General features: G+C 37.5%; 2 protein-coding genes across 2 annotated transcripts; one reads left to right on the top strand and one right to left on the bottom strand.

Annotated features, from left to right (window-relative positions):
* Positions 1-9,269: 9,269 nt before the first annotated feature.
* LOC120263173 lies at positions 9,270-11,712 on the bottom strand. Its single transcript, XM_039271061.1, has 3 exons — positions 11,495-11,712; positions 9,969-11,255; positions 9,270-9,654 (listed from the first exon to the last, which is right to left on the bottom strand). The coding sequence occupies exons 1-3, from the start codon at positions 11,710-11,712 to the stop codon at positions 9,270-9,272; spliced, it is 1,890 nt and encodes a 629-aa protein (XP_039126995.1).
* A 1,402-nt stretch (positions 11,713-13,114) lies between these two features.
* On the top strand, positions 13,115-14,060 carry LOC120263892 (ethylene-responsive transcription factor ERF098-like). The gene has a single exon (XM_039271865.1). The coding sequence runs from the start codon at positions 13,140-13,142 to the stop codon at positions 13,803-13,805; it is 666 nt and encodes a 221-aa protein (XP_039127799.1). The 5' UTR covers positions 13,115-13,139; the 3' UTR covers positions 13,806-14,060.
* The last annotated feature ends 3,892 nt before the right edge of the window (positions 14,061-17,952 follow it).

The raw sequence follows: 17,952 nt of genomic DNA, 5'->3' as shown, positions 1-17,952 counted from the left end.
ATGCTCCGCATGCCATCTAATTTCTTTTGTTGTTGCATTTGATGCATATAATCTTTGTAGCCTTATTGTTAAATAAAAGTATATATCTTCTTGTATAGTTTTTTTTTTAAGTGAGGTATCTTGTTGTCTCTTATACCTAGGATACTCACAAATTTTGCAACTCATTAGTTCACTGTCTCCTTCCCATTATATCATGCATCTATTAAGACAACAATGAATCTTCTCAACTGATAGGGTCCAAGCCTTGAACTAACTTCTTTGTGCTATAAAAGTTACTTAGTATTGCATTATCGGCCTGCAATATTTCTTTGTGTTGTAAATATATATTCTCTTTCTCCAACCAAAATGGTTCCATGTAACGCTACTACCTCAAAATAATTCCAATGTTTTTGAAGTGTAGAGAATAAAGGATAAGGATTGCTCTTTTAACATTTGATAAGCCCATTTGCATATTGGACCGTTCACCGCATTTAAGCCTTATGCGATTAACCACATTTAAATGTTTGTTCTTTCACCAATTCAGCTACAAAACCACCGATACCAACTCACGTGATGCATGTTTTTAACAAAATATTTTAGTTTTTTGTGCTGTAGTTATACTAATAAACAACAACATTCAGATATTATAAAGATCTTTTATGTATTACAACAAGCATTTGAAGTAAGATTTCACAAATGCCCAATAGCATCCAATAACTTGAGTTTATGGCCATGAAGAAATTGCTATGCAAATCCCAATCTAAAGTAACCAACCTTTTTGTTTAAGTTTTCCAATGACACTCATAGCATCCCTCCTTCCAGATTTACTAAATGGCTGCTCATTATATACATAGAAGGAAAACTAGAAATGAAAAGCAAGCACATTAACAATCCACTAACTCTTCTTGTCAACAAAGACATGATTTTCTCTAACAATGAAAGAGAAGCAACGGAGAGAGAGTATGGTACCCTTGACATGAGAGCTGATGGTGGTGCTCTTTGTGTGGTGGAGGAGAATGAGGCTGCGATGAAATAGTAGCAAGGCAACGGAGGAGGGATCATCAAAGGCCTCAATTGCGGCGGTTGCGAGAGAGGTCAATCGGGAGGGGAAGTGATTGTTAATTTTTCTTTATTTTTTTATTTAAAGCAAGTCATATCTTAACGGATCTGGATTAGTTTGTCAAACGGATCCAGATCCGCTTGGACACAAACGGATCTCGGATCCATTTGCAATGTTGCATATGTTTTAATTTTATAAATATATTAACTTTTTTAAGAAAATTTTTACACCTATTTATAAATCGAAGTCATTTAAAATTTTCCAAATAATTTTTATATAAAAAACACATATTTATAAAATCATAACATATGCCACTAATAAATTTTTAAACAATTATTGGCAAGCTCGCCCAGACTGGTGCGAGGTTCCCCACTAGGAATGGAGGTTGGGCGGGGAATCCCCGTTCCCCGCGGGGCCCCGCCCCGACGGGGCGAGGATTCCCCGAAACATCCCCCCCGGGGGGCGGGGAGCGGGGAAAAATTCCTCCCCGCCTAGCGGGGTGATAAATGCTTGAGTAGACATATTTTTATATATGTTTTACATGCATTGAGCATCATTTTTACTGTGGTTTATGTCTCATATTGTGTATTTGGTGTTCTTTTATGCATATAGGTTGTGAATGCCTTGAAGAGTAAAAAGGAAGCAAAAGATAGGCTATAAAAGACACAATGTTGGGAGTTCTTGTTGAATTCAAGGACCAAGACACGAGTGGAGTTCATAAACGTGGAGATGTGTGCCGACTTCCAAGAAGATTCAAGTCAATTCACTAGTGGAAGGGCACAAAGGTAGCCACATCTTCATGTTCCTTCTCTTTGTGAAGATTGCAAGACCTCTCAAAGATACGTCGATGAAGAAAAGTTTTATAGCCTACCATATGGACGTGTGCCCGGACATGTGGCCTTAAGAGAAGAGTGTTCGGATCGTGTTTTTGTGAAAAAGTCATCGTAGCAATTTCACTCGTAGCAGTACTCGTAGCAAAATTGCATTCACGCTGCCGCGTGGAAATTCTAGCGCCCGCGTGGAAATTCTTGCGACCCACGCGGGCGCGTGGAAAAATCCACATGGGCGCGTGAGGGCAGCGTGACGGGACGCGATCTAAGGCCTATAAATAGCCGTTTTGCCCTATTCTTTCTCATCTTTTGTGCGGCTCTTGAGGGGTGAGACGGCTAGGGGTTTGGAGAGGAGGTCTTTGCGGCTTTGAGGCGCTCGTCACCAACTTTGATCGATTCCTCCTCCGTCATAGCATCAAGGAAGCCACTGGTGAACCTAGCTTCGGAGTGGGTCCTTCAATACGTCGAAGCTCTCCATCAAGGCCATCGGTTCATATATAAGGGGTTTATTTCTATGGTTTTTAATGTACTTTCATTCATTGATGGTGTGTTTTTGTATGTTGCTCCATGGAGAGCTAAAAACCCTAGAGGGTATTTGGGCTTGTGAACCCTAGGATTCTCATCTTTTGTGGATTTGCTTAGTGTTTCTATTTAATCCGAGTTTGATTAAGTTTTAATCTTGTATTCTCATTGCTTGCTTGTTTAATTAATCCATGTGGTTGATTGGATTCGCATGATTTGTTACTTTGATGTGAGAGAGATCTCCATTAGAGTTAGAACTTCAAGGTTAAAGAGGGTTGAGAGGGTGAGTCATGAGATAGTGGAGTGTCCCCTCTCCCTTCCGATTGAGTGTATTCTATCTCCGTTCCTTAAGCTCTATGCAACCATATTTGGTGTGAGGCGTGAGATTGAGAGATTTCTCCGCGGGACCTTGTAGGGGGTTAGGATCCTTCGCCAGGGAATTAGGGTTGGATTAATCTTTAGGAATTGGATACACGATTTGGAATCCCTAGAGTGCTTTGCGGTCATATGTGGTGTGAGGTGTTGAGATTGAGCGATTTCTCCACGGGACCTCGTAGGGGACTAGTATCGGTGATCTAGAGATAGACCCGATTATGTTTGGATTTCCACGACTTAACTTACTCATCATAGAAACACTTTGCTTATCCGAGTACCTAATACCCGAATCCTAGGGGAGCATTGCTCGAATACCCCACTTTTACTTGATTGAGATCTCCATCCATTTAACCCTTGCATATTCGTCTCCGGTATTCATTTCTTTCGCACATTAGATCACCACACCTTTCCATTTATTATTAGGTTAGAAAGCAAAGAAGAAGTTAGTACTAGTAGCCCACTGTTCCTCGTGGATTCGACTACCCACTCACCGGGGTAATTATTACTTCGACACCCGTGCACTTGCGGTTTACACGCATATTCGGACGCGTGTCACGGGGCGGGGCGGGCGGGGCGGGGAATGGTCTCCCCGCCCCGCTCCCCGCGGGGATTCCCCAAAAAAATATATTATATATTTTTAATATATTTATTAAAGATTATTTCAACATTAACATAATATTATATATATATATAATCAATAAATATTTATTTGTTAATATTTTTAGTTATTATTATGGAACTCACAATTATTTCATACAACTTATTAACTATTTAAATTTATATATTTCATTAAAACATATTTATTTAATAAAATCTTAAATTATTTTAATGAAATTATTATATAATATATCTACAAAATTAAAATTCAAACTTCTAATTTTCAAATTTCTAATATTCATAAAAACTATTTATTTATTTAATTTAAATGAATTGGATAATTAGGTAATTGTAATTTGTTTAGATTTTTTTTATTCAAATATCCATGTGTTGCTACATATAAGCATTATATTTTTTTATTCAAATATCCATTTGTCTAGATTTTTTCATCATACATTATATTTTTATTTTCAATTGTATATAGCATCTTTAGCATATGTAACATAAATGCATTAAAAATATTATAGTTATTTATAGAAAATTTTTATATTAATGTTTTGGGCGGGGCGGGGATTCCCCGTGGGAGGGAATCCCCGCGGGGGAGTGAGCGGGGGAGGATTTTTCCCCCGCGGGGAATTTTAACCGGGGAATCCCCGCCCCGTGGAGAGCGGGGATGGGGACGGGGATCCCATTCCCCGCCCCGCCCCCATTCCTACCCACCACTAGGAGCTCATTGAGAATGACTACCTAAAAAAATTAAAGATTTTGAAGTATAATGGTGATTTATTTCAAAGATAAAATAATAATTTTGTTAAAAAAATGTTGAAGGTGCCCAAAAAAAAAAAAATTAAAAAAAAATTAAAAATTAAAAAAGGGAAAAACTTTTGGGATGCTCAAATAGTTCTAGGTACAAAAAGGCCATTTTGAAACTTGTGAAGGACCTCCAAGTCATATTCTTAAAAAGTTGGTTATTATCTTATTTCTACAGCTAGGCTTTTTTTTTTTATGTTAAAAAATTAAAAAACGGAAAAACTTTTGGGATGCTCAAATAGTTCTAGGTACAAAAAGGCCATTTTAAAACTTGTGAAGGACCTCCAAGTCATATTCTTAAAAAGTTGGTTATTATCTTATTTCTACAGCTAGCCTTTTGTTTAGATGTTATACATATTTTTCTTTACAGGAAAGTATTGAAAAATCCCTGCCAAATTTTCACATTCCCTCTAACTCCCTGCAAGGGTTCCACTTCCTTTTTAGTCCCTTCTTTATGGGGCCTTTTCGTTTCAGTCCTTATTCCCCAAACGGAGTTAATAAAGGTGTTAAATGACTATGGAAGTTACCATAATGTCCTTCTTGTATGGAGAAACTTCCTAGGCGCGTGAAATGATGAGTGTGCCCTTGAAAATCTTGGTAACCGCGCACGGTTGGATGGTTGGATTTGTGAGGCGTTGGGATTCGTGGAGCGGCAGCTTTTCTCTAATGGTGGCGTCTGTTCGTCTTCTATACATTGTGGGCAAGCCGGTGGAGAACCCTTTCCCAGCAATCGTCTTCCTCGCGAGCGTCGTCTTTCGTTTTCTTCGAATCTCTTGTTCTCCCGTTAACGAACGGCCGACCACTGAAGAAGTTTGTCAAAGGAAATCGCAACCAAAAGGTGAGAAAACATGCCTTCAAGAAGGTGGATGATAGTGCTATGTGTGGTGTTTAGATGTTGTGGCATTGCTTCGTTTGTGTGTGAAATAAGACATTATTATGATGATGCGTATAGACTTGAGATTGTCATGTAGTTTGTGCATCGTATTGTGTAATATTTGAGTTGATGTGTAACATGAGATGTTTCTGTGTACAATACCTTCTTTGTGTGTAAAATAAGTACGCTCGTATTTAAGATATTGATTTGTTTTTGTTTTATTTCCACAACAGACGATGTTGACAACGTTTGTAAATGCTCGGTATTACCTAGCTCCTATTGTAGAATTGATTTCTGTATTAAGAAAGGATATGAACAGGCGGCACTGCGAGATACTCCGAGGCACTCCTTTTGCCCATTTCATGGATGTCACTCCCATCATCCAGGAGAGAGGGGTCATTGACGCGCTGCTGCAGGTGTTTTACGATCGCACCCAGCGCTTTGAGATAGGAGAGATCATGCTCTCATTCAGGCCAGAAGACATGGCACTTATTCTCGGTCTCCGTTGTGGAGGGGATATTGTATCGTTCAAGCACGAGAAGATCCAAAGCGAGTTTGAGGAGTCATTCCTTAGTAAAATGCATAATCGTCACCGTGACGCAATTAAAGACAACCTATGCTTGCTCGTGCGAAGAAAATGCGGTGACGAGGAGACATTTGTAAAGCTTCTAATCATCTACTTCATGGCTACCATTTTCTTCCCAAGCACTTCTCTTAACGCGCCAATATTTGCGGCCAAGTACGCTAATGATCTTCCCTTACTTGGGCGTTATGCTTGGGCCCATGCCGTTCACAAGTGGCTGATGGCCGATATCCCACAACAGCCGAACGTGTACAGATGCGGTGCAAAGAAAAGTACACCACCGCAGGTTACTTGAAAGGGTGCACCGTCGCCCTCATCATTTGGTTCTACAAGGTAGCTGGCAGTGTGAAAAAATAGCGGCTGGGAAGGACACCCCGCATAATGTGTTATGGGGAAACCAATTACATCAAAGCAGGTTCAATCGGTCCTCTGTTGAAGTCACTTAAAGGAAGAGAAGTAAGTTTGTGTCAAACTCTAGCAAAAATATGTAAATTATGTTATTTTCTATATATTAAATTGTTTAATTGTGTATAATATTATTGTCATATGTATAATATATTTTACATGTCTAATAATATATTTTCCTATGGATAACAGAGGCTACCTGTGTAACAAAACATATTCATGTGTAAATTATATAATTCATGTGTATAATAAGCCTTACATGTTTACATTAATAAAGTTCCTGTGTATAATGTTGCAGTTCTACGAACTTGTTCTAGCCAACAATGAGGAGACTGAACTCATTGGCGTTGGAAGGCGGGAAACCAGAAAGCAAGGTTACGAGAGGTCATCTGAAGTAACCGAGCGAAAGAGAAGGGCCGGACGCCGCTCCTCGACAATGAGGCCTATAGAAAGGAAACATGCCTCCCTAAGGTATCCTCGGCAAAACCAAGCGGACAGCAGGCAAGGAAGCGACCTAGGGGGGACTCTTCTCCTTATGACTCATCAAAATTCTCTCGCCGTCAATCAGAGGGAGACGGCGATGATGTACATAACCTTTTACAGCGGGTATTAGAGGAAGTTCGTGATATGCATGCGCGTTTGGACGAGCGTGACGTGTTTGATGAAAGGCGGTCGAGGGCCGTATCAAGGTCACCACCGCCGGATAATAACATACAGCGGGAACCAATGGTTCGTTCTCCCCCTTTTCTTCAGGTAGGAGATTCAAGCAGGTAGCCCGGGGTTTTAGGGGCCGGTCTGTCCTGACTCGGGAAAGGGACACTTCAGAAACGGCCCCTGACACTCCTGATGCTGATGATACCCAAGAACCTCCAACGCCATCCCTTGTTGCAGAGCCTGCACCTTCTCATGTTGCGGAGGATGTACTTGTAAATAAAAATACCAAGCTTGATGGCCCAGTGCCTTTCCCCGTTGCAGAACCAGCGCCTGTTGCCAGACCTGCCCCTATGACAGAGCCTGCGCCTATTGCAGCGACTTCCACTGGCGAAGGTAGTAAAGTTGACACACCGCCAAGGTGAGTAACTCGCCGCACGGCTAAGGCAGATATATCTCAGGCTGTCCAACCCAAACAATCATTGAAGAAGGTTCCACCAAAGAAAGCTCCAGTCAGGGCCTCCAAGAAGGTTCCACCTAAGAAAGCTGCGCGAAAGGGAACACAAAGCACAAGGACACATGCTCCGAAAAACCAACCACCTATGCGAGCCCCGCCGAGGAGAATGTTCCCACTTGACTCCACTTCAACTGATACAACAGATGCCGACGAAGCGGCCTTAGGAGAAGTGGCAACACTTGTCGAATCCCTAACTGGAATAAAGAATACATCAGAGGAAAGCAATCCGCTTGCAATAGTGCCATACGAGGTTCCACCAAGAGAGACGACCCCTGAAGGGAAGACCCCTCCGGGTTTTCTCCCACAAAAAAAGAAATACCCAGGCTTCGGTAGGTTGAACCTGTTGGAACGGATAACCCTTTCGCATTACTTGAACACCCGAGTGGACAGGTAATATCTGTTGATTGTGTATGCCTCTTGCTTGCATGTCTATATTACATTATACATGTGTAAATAAACTTCATAATTGTGTAAACGATAGCTATAAATGTGTATATTAGATAATATATGCGTAAATAAACACGTACCTGTGTATAATGTAGCTATTTATGTGTAAATAACGTTTTAGATTTAACATATTATAAATAGGTGTGTAATACAAATAGTAAATGTGTAAGAATAATTATTTGTGTGTAACATATGATTGACGTTGAACTTTTCTTGACATATTGTTTCAATTCAATAGTGTGGAGGAATGACTACGTGTACACAACGCGTGATAGCATTTACATTCTCCTCGAGGGCAAAGATCAAGTCCCGGACGATGTTATCGATGTCTTGGTCCTCATCATGCATGAACAGTTACTATCAAATCCACTAGCATTCCAAAAACGAGCCGTCGTCACGCGTCCTCAGGCACTCGCCATGCAGAAGTCGGAAACCACTGCAGACCTGGCTGCGTACATGATGGAGGATATAATGTTTGGCTACAAAAATCCTGACATTATCCTGATGCCAATAGTCTTTAATGGCTACTATCATTTGCTAACGCTTGACTTGGAGAATTCAAAATACATGTACTACTCGTTACTTCAATCATCTATATACGACTCAGATGCCGTTGACATGGTAAGTCCTTCGCAATCGTTTGATATTCCTCTTCTAATGTACTTCTCACTGATGACGGAATATAATGCTTCAGCGGGATCTTTTTGAACTCGTACTGGAGGTTAACTTGGGCCATAACAAATTCAGAGATCTACCTCTAGAGCATGTGCATGATTGCCCCCAACAACCCCCAGACAGCAACGACTACCCAACATTTTGCATACGCTACATGGAGCAAATTTTGAATGGGGAACGACTGGACATACCATGGGGGGACATCCTGTATTTGAGATTGCGTTACGTGTCACGGATATTAATTGATGAAATAAGGCGAAAAATTATTTCTGACACAGTCGCGGAGACTGCCAAGGAGGGTAAAGAGAAAACTAAAACTGCCGTGGAGACTGGCCAGGCTGCTGAACCAACTGCAGAGTCTGCAGCGGACAAAGAACCTGCCATTGAGACTACTGACGACGCTGGTATTGCCCAGAACGCAGAACTTACCGCGAATCCTGTAGCCGATAAAGAAACCTCCCGTCGAGAATACCGAAGATGGCAACTGTTGACAACATTTTTTTATAATATGGTGAATTGAAACTGCAAATGTTTGTACGTAAATCATATATGAATCCAGTTTACTAGAATTTTAACTATCTCTCAAACATATCCAACTTAGTTGTATTTTACACAGCAGTATCAATTATATACACAATGACATCATTAACAACACAGAAATTTATCATTTTACACAGTAACCTTAAATATTACACAGGAAAAACTTTTAACACACAATAAACTGATTAACTACACAATCCAAGTGATTAACTACACCAACACACTATAAATGTCTAACAAAAGGTAAAATTACTACATAAAGAAGTTTTTATATCTAGTCCGCAATGACTGCATTACAAGATCGTTGATTATGTCCAGTTTGGTGACACCTTCCACAATATAAATCGCGCACATCAAAGCATTGTGATTCGATCCATTTCCTTCGCGGATGGCCGCATTCTCAGTTAACGGTCGTCATCCGATGGCTTGTCACTGTCAGGGATCGGGTATATTGGTTCGGCATATGCACGATGATACGATTCTGTTGTAAAATATTGGTTGACATAGCAGTGAACATTTGTGTCTGTTTGCATAATCGTAGCAGTTTCATGCTTGCATGGCAGTCCATGTACGTCCCATCTCCTACAAGAACATTTACGTAAGCGTAGGTTGACGACATTATTGTGCTCATCAACCACTTCGTAAGTGTCATCACTTGATCGATCCACCCTCGAAAACCGACTGATTTCGATGATTTGTTCAACCTTTTTGCGTATCTCAGGGCAAGGGTATGTGTCCCACATGGCAGACACTTCGCGCCGCTCAGTAAGCATTTTCATCAGTTTAAACCTGGGTATTAACATGCGCAAAGCTGGTAAGAATTACTAATGAGCATAAACATAATTTAATACACATGAGATCGTGAACGCACATAGCAACTCACTATTTTAACTACTAATTCCAAATATTACACAGTAACATAGTATAGTACACATGTATTAGAATTTATATGTATTTAACTAGAATTGTACATAGGAAACCATAATTGTACACAAGACTTATATAAACTATACCGACAAATAGAATTTTAAATAATAGTACCAATTATTACGTAGTATTGTTGATTACTACACATTAAACAATGAACTGTAGATTAATCTTACCTTATGGTATCGACCATGCTTGTTACCGGTAGATGCCTTGCCTCTTTGATCCAGGCATTGAAAGACTCTGCTACATTAGAATACATTTCGCACCACCGCATACCCTTGAACAAATAGTTACACCAATGATCAATGTCGGACTTGTGTAACAACCAATCATGTGTATCGGTCGATATAGTTACAAGTTCACGTACTGCATCATCAAACTCTTTAGACGTGTACGCGTACGCAATTTTTACGATTACTGAACAACATTGTTCTTTCAATGATTTCCCAAGGCTGTCGTTCGCCTTTATGAAGTTGGCTTCCAAATGGCGCAAATAATAACCATGTGGTGATGACGGGAACACGCGCGCGACTGCGTTAACAAGACCTTTCGATCGATCCGAGATAAATTTAATAACTTTGTCGTAATCATCTTCTCCATACAATGCCTCCTCGAGGGTAGCAAGAAACCAAGTCCAATTATCATCTATTTCATTGTCAACTACTGCGAATGCTACATGGAAGATACCCTCATTGCCATCTTTGGCAGTTGCACCCAACAGAATCCCACCGTACTTGCCAAGCAAGTGAGTTCCGTCAATAAAAAGTAATGGCCTGCATCCCAACTTGAAACCCAACAAACATGCCCGAAACGAGAAAAAAGCGCGTTTAAATCGATCACCGTCATTTTCAACGATTATAAAACTACCGAGATTCGTCTCAGCCACTTTGTCCACATACCAGAGAAGCAAATCGTAACTACTAACCTCCTTACCATGAATGGCGGCCCGTGCAATCTCCTTTCCCATCCAAGCATGCTTATATGGTAGGCGAACTCCTTGGTCCTGTAATATATCTTTATGAATGTCGACAGCTCTATATAATGGCCGCTCCTTGAGTTTTTGTATTACACGTTGAGAGACCCATTTTTTGCTTGCTTTCGGGTGCGCTGTTGTACCAATGCCCCCACCGCGACTGTGTGTTGCCTGCATTGTCTTCACCCGGAAAGTGTCAACGTTTCCTTCTTTCGATGCATGCACACGCCACTGGCAATTGGGAGCAGCGCACTTGACGGTCACCCGAAGTTTATGATTTTTTATAAACGTAAAATCAAAATTTTGTGTTATAGCGTTGCTGCGTAGGCAATCTTTGAATTGCTCTACATTGTCAAAGCGCTGACCAACTTTTACGCTCACCCTATCAAGTGTTTGTGAAGATTGAACAATTCTGAGCGCCCTTGCCGGAGGATGTTGGGACAGATATGTCTCGACATCTGCGTTCATACTTGCTGAGAAGGCGTCCCTACATGACAATGCATAAAACAGACAATGTCAATACGATACTTTATTACACAAATAAATATCAAACCTACACAAGAATAAGTTATTTTAGACAGTAAAGTATATATTTACAAAAACAGATAATATTACACAGGTAAAGTATTTTAATACACATGAGACTAATATAATAAACATGTATGAGATATATTACACATATTACACAAATGAAAGGTAACCGGCAATAATTATCATTGCAATTACGATGGAATCAATGAGCCCGAGTTGTCATCCATTGACCCACTCGCGTCCTCGATGATGATGTCGACAATGGTTTTGTTGAAAGTATGATGTATATGGCACATGCGTTGAAAGTCAGCATCCGACTCAATTGGGCAAAGCGTCTTGTACGAGTCAGGTGTCACAAACTTTACCCTGACTTGAGAACCGTCCAATGCCCACCACTCACTTATGTCACCCATTACTGTTTCCCATGAACTCAATACGGTGAATTGAAGCATACGTCCTTCACCTTTGTATCGTGCCACGGCATCAAAAGGTTTCCATTGATAATGAACACCTACATGAAAGTTGAAAAAGTTACTAAGGCTATCGTTTGTTACTTAGTATGAAAGATGAAAACAAGAAGAACCTCAAAAAACTTTCCCCACGGCCGCGGCCTTGTACTCTACAGGATGGAGAGTAGAAAACGAGACAATGTTGAAACTAACAAAGCTCTTTTCCTAGCCTCAAGAAGGTGTACAAATATGAAGAGAACAAAATAATCGAAAGGAGAATAAAAAAATGAAATGCTTCAGCACTAAGAAGAAGAAGAAGAAGAAGAAGAAGAAGACTTACATAAAAAAGAAATGAAAAGGCTCTGACATTTGTAGCTTCTTTGGATTGCTTTTTAACTTTTCTCCAAAAGGTGATTTGACATAGAGGGAAAAAGCCCTCCAATGCTTGCTTTTGAGCCAAGGGCAAGGTTGCCATTTCACAGCCCCGTAACTGACGCCTTTAACGACAGGGACTAAAGAGGAATGCAAACATTAAAAGAGGGACTTTTGTGAAAATGAAAAAGTCAGAGGGACTGCAGTGGAAGTTTGAAACTTTTCAGGGACTAAAAAATAATTTTCCTTTTCTTTATTATTATTATTATTATTATTATTTTGAAAGCACAAAGCGACCAAAATAAACCCCATATATAAAAATTACCATTAAACAGTAGAAGTTTTTAATTTATTGAATTAGTTTTCTATGTAAAGTACAAATTATTTAAGTTATTAAATGAGTTTTCACATTCAAACCGTACAAACTTAACATTTATTGAACCATTTTTTCATATATTAAAATAATATTGTTACAAGAGTTTAGGCTAATTTATTTAATAAATTACATAATAATTTAATATCCTAGACAATTTTTTGAAGTTTTTGACCTATTAATGTTGTGGAGCTATACATGAGTTCGTCAATTTTGATTTAAAAGTAATTTTTTAAATATTAAGTTAGAAGAAAATTTACGGGATGACTTGATAAAACTTTAATTAATTAATACTGATTTAAATAAGTATTCTTAAAATTTAAAATTGAATAATTTTTATTCAATACTTGACGTTATTTATTATTATTATTATTATTTTAAAATTGAATTATATATATTAATTTGAATAAAATGAGCGTCCCTACAGCGATGGTACTCCCTTATTTTTTAATTAATCCCCATTACTCACGTTCTACATGAGTTCAATTCAAAATAAAGAAAACGAGCCCCTAAAGAAAAACACAAAAGCGTGCGCAACCCGCGTAATTCACATCGTGCTCTTCCTCTGTATATATATATATATATATATATATATATATATATATATGTAACTGCCGTTTTCTTCACAGAAACAAAGCAAAGAAACATGGTACCAAAAACCTCTGAACCGATGACATCACTTTACTCTCAAGATGAAGAACAAGCCATGATCATCTCCTCACTAGTCCAAGTCATCTGCGGCGACACATCTCTCGCAGTCACCATCCCTGATTTTTTCCATCTCCGACCTTGTTTGACATGTGGCATTAATGGTTGTTTAGGCTGTGATTTGTTTCTAGATACTACTAGTAGTAATGTCACAGCAGCTACTGATGATCAAAAACAGCAGAAGAGGAAAAGAAAGGAGAAGAAGAACAAGTATAGAGGTGTAAGGCAGAGGCCGTGGGGAAAATGGGCAGCAGAGATACGTGACCCTTGGCGAGCTGTGCGCAAATGGCTGGGCACCTTCGACACGGCCGAAGACGCTGCTCGGGCTTATGACTTGGCAGCTATTCAGTTTCGTGGTCCTAGAGCTAAGCTCAATTTTCCTTTTCCGGACCAGTTTAATGGAAATGTAGTTTTTGATCGCACTGCAAGTGCTAATACTAGTATGAGTTCTTGTACTGGTGCTAACAGTGAAGAAGAGTTTCAATATCAGCGTCAGTATAATCAGCAGTATGAGCAGCAAAGGAATCAGAAGGAAGAGTTGGCAGTGAGTTTCTGGGATGGTCTTCAGGATTTGGTTCAGTTGGATGAGGAAGAGCCTTTGTAAGAGGTTTTTTCATTCTTTTGTATTTTTTTTGTTTATATATATATATATAAATATATCTAATATACTGAAATCAGACTCATTTAGGAGTCATTTTTAAGAAATTAAACTCATTGAGAAGATGGTGATTTGCTGTATGTGTTTTACTTTTTTTTTAAGCAAGGTTAAGCCATTGTTATTTTCTTATGGCTGGAGCTTGCTTTGTAGTGTTTGTCATTAGATATCAGATATGAGAGCTTGTTTTGCTCTGAACCTAATTGTTGGATTTATATAAATCTATTTATTATATAAAAAAATTTCTTTTTGCGGTAATTGGCCTTCTTTTTGACAAATAGACGATAAACGCTCCCCAATTAAGGGTAAGTCAGAGACGTGCATGTGCGGGGAGCAGAGCTCAACGCTGACTCATGTGCCCTCACCTTGTATGGACATAGGATTCAATCTCGGGTTCTCCCCGAAATGAACGTTTTATGTAAATGACCCGATACCAATTGACCCAAAAAGCCGTTGGTGGCAATTGGCTTGTATTTGGATTAATTTTTGGAAAAAAAGGTTTAAATATCAAAATAATCCCTCTATTTTTTGTTTTCCTCCCTTTTAGTCCCTCTAATATAAAATCTGCCCTTTTGGTCATACGTATTTATACATTTTCATCTTTTTTGGTCTCTCTAATTCATCAATTGGAAGTACCAAAAGGGTAGATTTATCAATTAGAGGGACCAAAAAGACAAAAATATGAAAAAACGAGAACCAAAAAGACGGATTTTATATTAGAATGACTAAAAAGGCGGAAAACACAAAATAGAGGGACCATTTTGATATATCAAGGTATAATCCCTTAGTTTTATCCCTTTAATTAGGCAGACTATCTCTTTAGCCCTCATATTTAAATTTGGCAATAAAGTATTTCTATATTATTTTATTTCAATTGAGAAAATGGTAGTCCATTAGTTAACAGACATTGGTTTTTTCTTCAAATCTCAGGGAAGAGGCATTTTTTTATTAAAAAATTATTTAAAAAAAACTGATTAACTAACTAAATAATCCATAATGGCACTAGATTCTTCTCAATCTCCGGCAACTTTCCTTTCCCCATGTGAGACCCCAACTCAGGCTCAGAGCTACACATTATGATTATTTAGATATGTTATGAATATCAAAAGTGTGTATATATATATTGAAAAAAATTATTAAAGTTTCCCACTAAATTCGTAAAATGGGGGTCAATATACAATACTAAATATATTTATAAGAGGCAGGCATAATACAAATATTAAAAGTTCAAAAAATTTATATTTTAAAATTTATTTTCTTTGGCTTTGTTTTTTTGTTTTTGTTTTTGTTTTTTTGTTTTTTACAACATTGGAAAACCTAAAACTAAAATAACCTTTTGTCTTCTTCACTTTTAATTTTTGTTCTATTTTTTCTCAATATTTTTTGTAAGTCAAGAGAAAAAAACTATCATGGCATCTCAATTTTTTTTAATTAAAAATTAAATTTCCAAGAAGCCAATGTTTTTTTTTCATTTCAAGCTACATCAAAAAATTTGATTAGGCTTTAAAATTAATTTCAATTTTTAATCATTTAAGATAATTTTTTAAATACAAATTCTATAATGAATTTTTTTTTTTTTTAATGTTTGTATTGTTTTAACTATGATTGATATAAATATGATTTTTTATTATAATTGATAATATTATACTCATATATTGATACTATGTAATAAATTTCTTGATTCCGCCACTGTCTAACTCCACCAATCTTTTCACTTCTCAAACGTACTCACTGTTAGGATTATATCATCGAATGCCAACGAGGATACTAGGGCATTTTATTTATATTATGTATTTTTATTATTATAGGCATTTATTTTGATGTTCATATAAATCTTGTGATGAAGTTATAATTAGTTTTGAATATCATACTCCATGTGTATTAAGTTAAATCTTCTACTCTTTGTGGGATAAAAAAGGAGAGCACTGGAAGGGTTTGGTACTTATACACTTGAATAGTTCGCTAATCAGAGAACCTTTAATTGGGCGTTAAAGGTTCGTAAGAATTTGTATGATATATACTTTGACGAAGAGTGTAAGTTGAACATTATGGAATAGTGGGAGCAAATGTCATAAATGCATCACTGGGATTGGTGTATTCGAATATGACTCGCAACAAATCAATCACATGGGTTTTACTCTTTGATAGTCATTGATTGGGATTGTTAGTTATGATCATATAAGTGGACCTTAGATTTGAGGTATTATGATCACAATGATTTGTGATTACTAATTTGTTACCAGACTCATTAGGCTCAGTTTACTTTTTGGTAGGGCTGATCTCGAAGTGCGACTATGTCGGGACAAGTAGCAGTTGTGAGTGATTACTAAGAAGGAATTTGTTCTCTCGGAAGTAATCGAGTTAGTATTTTGTGCAATTATAAGTATGTGAGATTAGAAGACCTTGGCCAAGGCAGTCAAACTAATCGTGTGGGATACGAAGGGTAGTTTGGTAATCTCACCCTACTATAGTATTTGCATATGATCGAGTACAGTGAGTTTGACAATTACCATGGCTCTCACTCGATTGGGATACAAAAACAAAAGGTTTGTACACATATGCATGAATCATAATCGGAAAGGTTCGTAATGATCTACTTATTCGTGTTCAGTTAGGTTACGACATAGGGCCATGGGGCTGGCTAGGTGTCACCCACGTCTTTTGGTATCCTCCCACTGCCAATCGGAAAAAACTAGGGAGTCATGCTTAAAGGGATAAAGAATTAGTTTCGTTTTTAAGTGCAGGGGTAAAATTATCAATCTACAATTTTACTTCATGGGATGAGTGAAGTTGTAAATTGGTCTAGGGTTTGTCTTGAGTTTAAATTTTGATTTAAATTCGATGGAGTCTAATAGATAATCAAAATTATAAGAACTCAAAGACAAAAATGGGTTTAGTTACATTAGGACTCATATTTATAATTAAACTTCCATGATAATGTTTATCATATTATGAAGGTTCAAATTTTGAATAAGATTTCATAATTGAATAATGTTTATCATATTATAAAGATTCATATTCGAATATGATTTCATAATTGAATAATGTTTATCATGTTTTATGAAGTCTCTATAAATATGACTCCTCTTTAACCCTAGAATCAATCAATTAATTCTCTAGTGAGAAAATCCTAAGCTCTCTCTTTCTCTCTAACCCTAGCCCCTATTTGGAGAAGAAGAGGAGATTGTTTCTTAATTCCGGCATGTGATCTAGAGGCGTGGACTTTCGTTCAGCGCTAAGAGATCTACTAGAATGCGAGGGACAAACTTGGCCCATAAAAAAAAAGGCTTTCAAACATTAAGAAGTAATTTTTTAGGTATTTTAATTAAATTACAATGTTCATTAAAACAATTAGAACATATTACAAATTTATTATTACTTCCACATGCCTTTGATGATGTTATTTAATTTTTGTGATATTACCTAACACTCGCACCCTTTTCTACTGCCCTCCTTTCCTTCTCTCCATACTCTTTCACCATCCTCTTCACCTTCTTCAACTCCCTGTTACTCATCACTTTCCTCTCAATGTAAAACAATATATATATAAGCATATTTTAGAATAATATTAAAATAATTTTAATAAAGTGAGTGAAAGAGTGTTTTGTGTTTGGATTGGGAAAATTTTCTTTAATATTTTAGAATAATATTAATTATTTTTTAATTATATTTTAATAAAAAAATTGGCACATCATGTAATTTGGTGGGAAACCATCTGTTAAGCAATGGAGTAACATTTCTCAATTTAAATAATATAAATATCCCCCACAACTAAATTCAAATAGGGGGCTTAAGGCATAAGCTGAACTAATTAGCGGGCTAAATAGATGATTTCAGCTAATCTCAATTTTTTTTCATTCTTGGGATATAAAATTACTTAATAAAAAAATTTAGTCATGTTTTTATTGCTTGACAAAAACATCTTTATATAATAGAATCATTGATATTTTATCTCTCACTCACTGATGAAAGCTATCAGTCATCAGCTGAACCATGACCACCCTCGAGTGTCCTTTATAAATCTGTAAAACAGAGGTTTACATAGAAAATACACTAGATATAATTTAATGGGGTTACATGAAGAAAGTACTTGTGA

The sequence above is a fragment of the Dioscorea cayenensis genome, chromosome 6 (genome assembly GCF_009730915.1).
Source record: "Dioscorea cayenensis subsp. rotundata cultivar TDr96_F1 chromosome 6, TDr96_F1_v2_PseudoChromosome.rev07_lg8_w22 25.fasta, whole genome shotgun sequence".
Classification (NCBI taxonomy): Eukaryota; Viridiplantae; Streptophyta; class Magnoliopsida; order Dioscoreales; family Dioscoreaceae; genus Dioscorea; species Dioscorea cayenensis.
Note: the sequence above shows the minus strand (reverse complement) of the source record. Positions and strands in the feature narration are given on the sequence as shown.

Coding starts and splice junctions, on each gene's coding strand:
- LOC120263892 (XM_039271865.1), top strand. CDS start 13,140: ATGGTACCAAAAACCTCTGAACCGATGACATCACTTTACTCTCAAGAT.
- LOC120263173 (XM_039271061.1), bottom strand. CDS start 11,712: ATGGGTGACATAAGTGAGTGGTGGGCATTGGACGGTTCTCAAGTCAGG. Junction 11,256..11,494: donor TCGGGCTCATTGATTCCATC/GTAATTGCAATG, acceptor ATTGTCATGTAG/GGACGCCTTCTCAGCAAGTA. Junction 9,655..9,968: donor AGCATGGTCGATACCATAAG/GTAAGATTAATC, acceptor GTTAATACCCAG/GTTTAAACTGATGAAAATGC.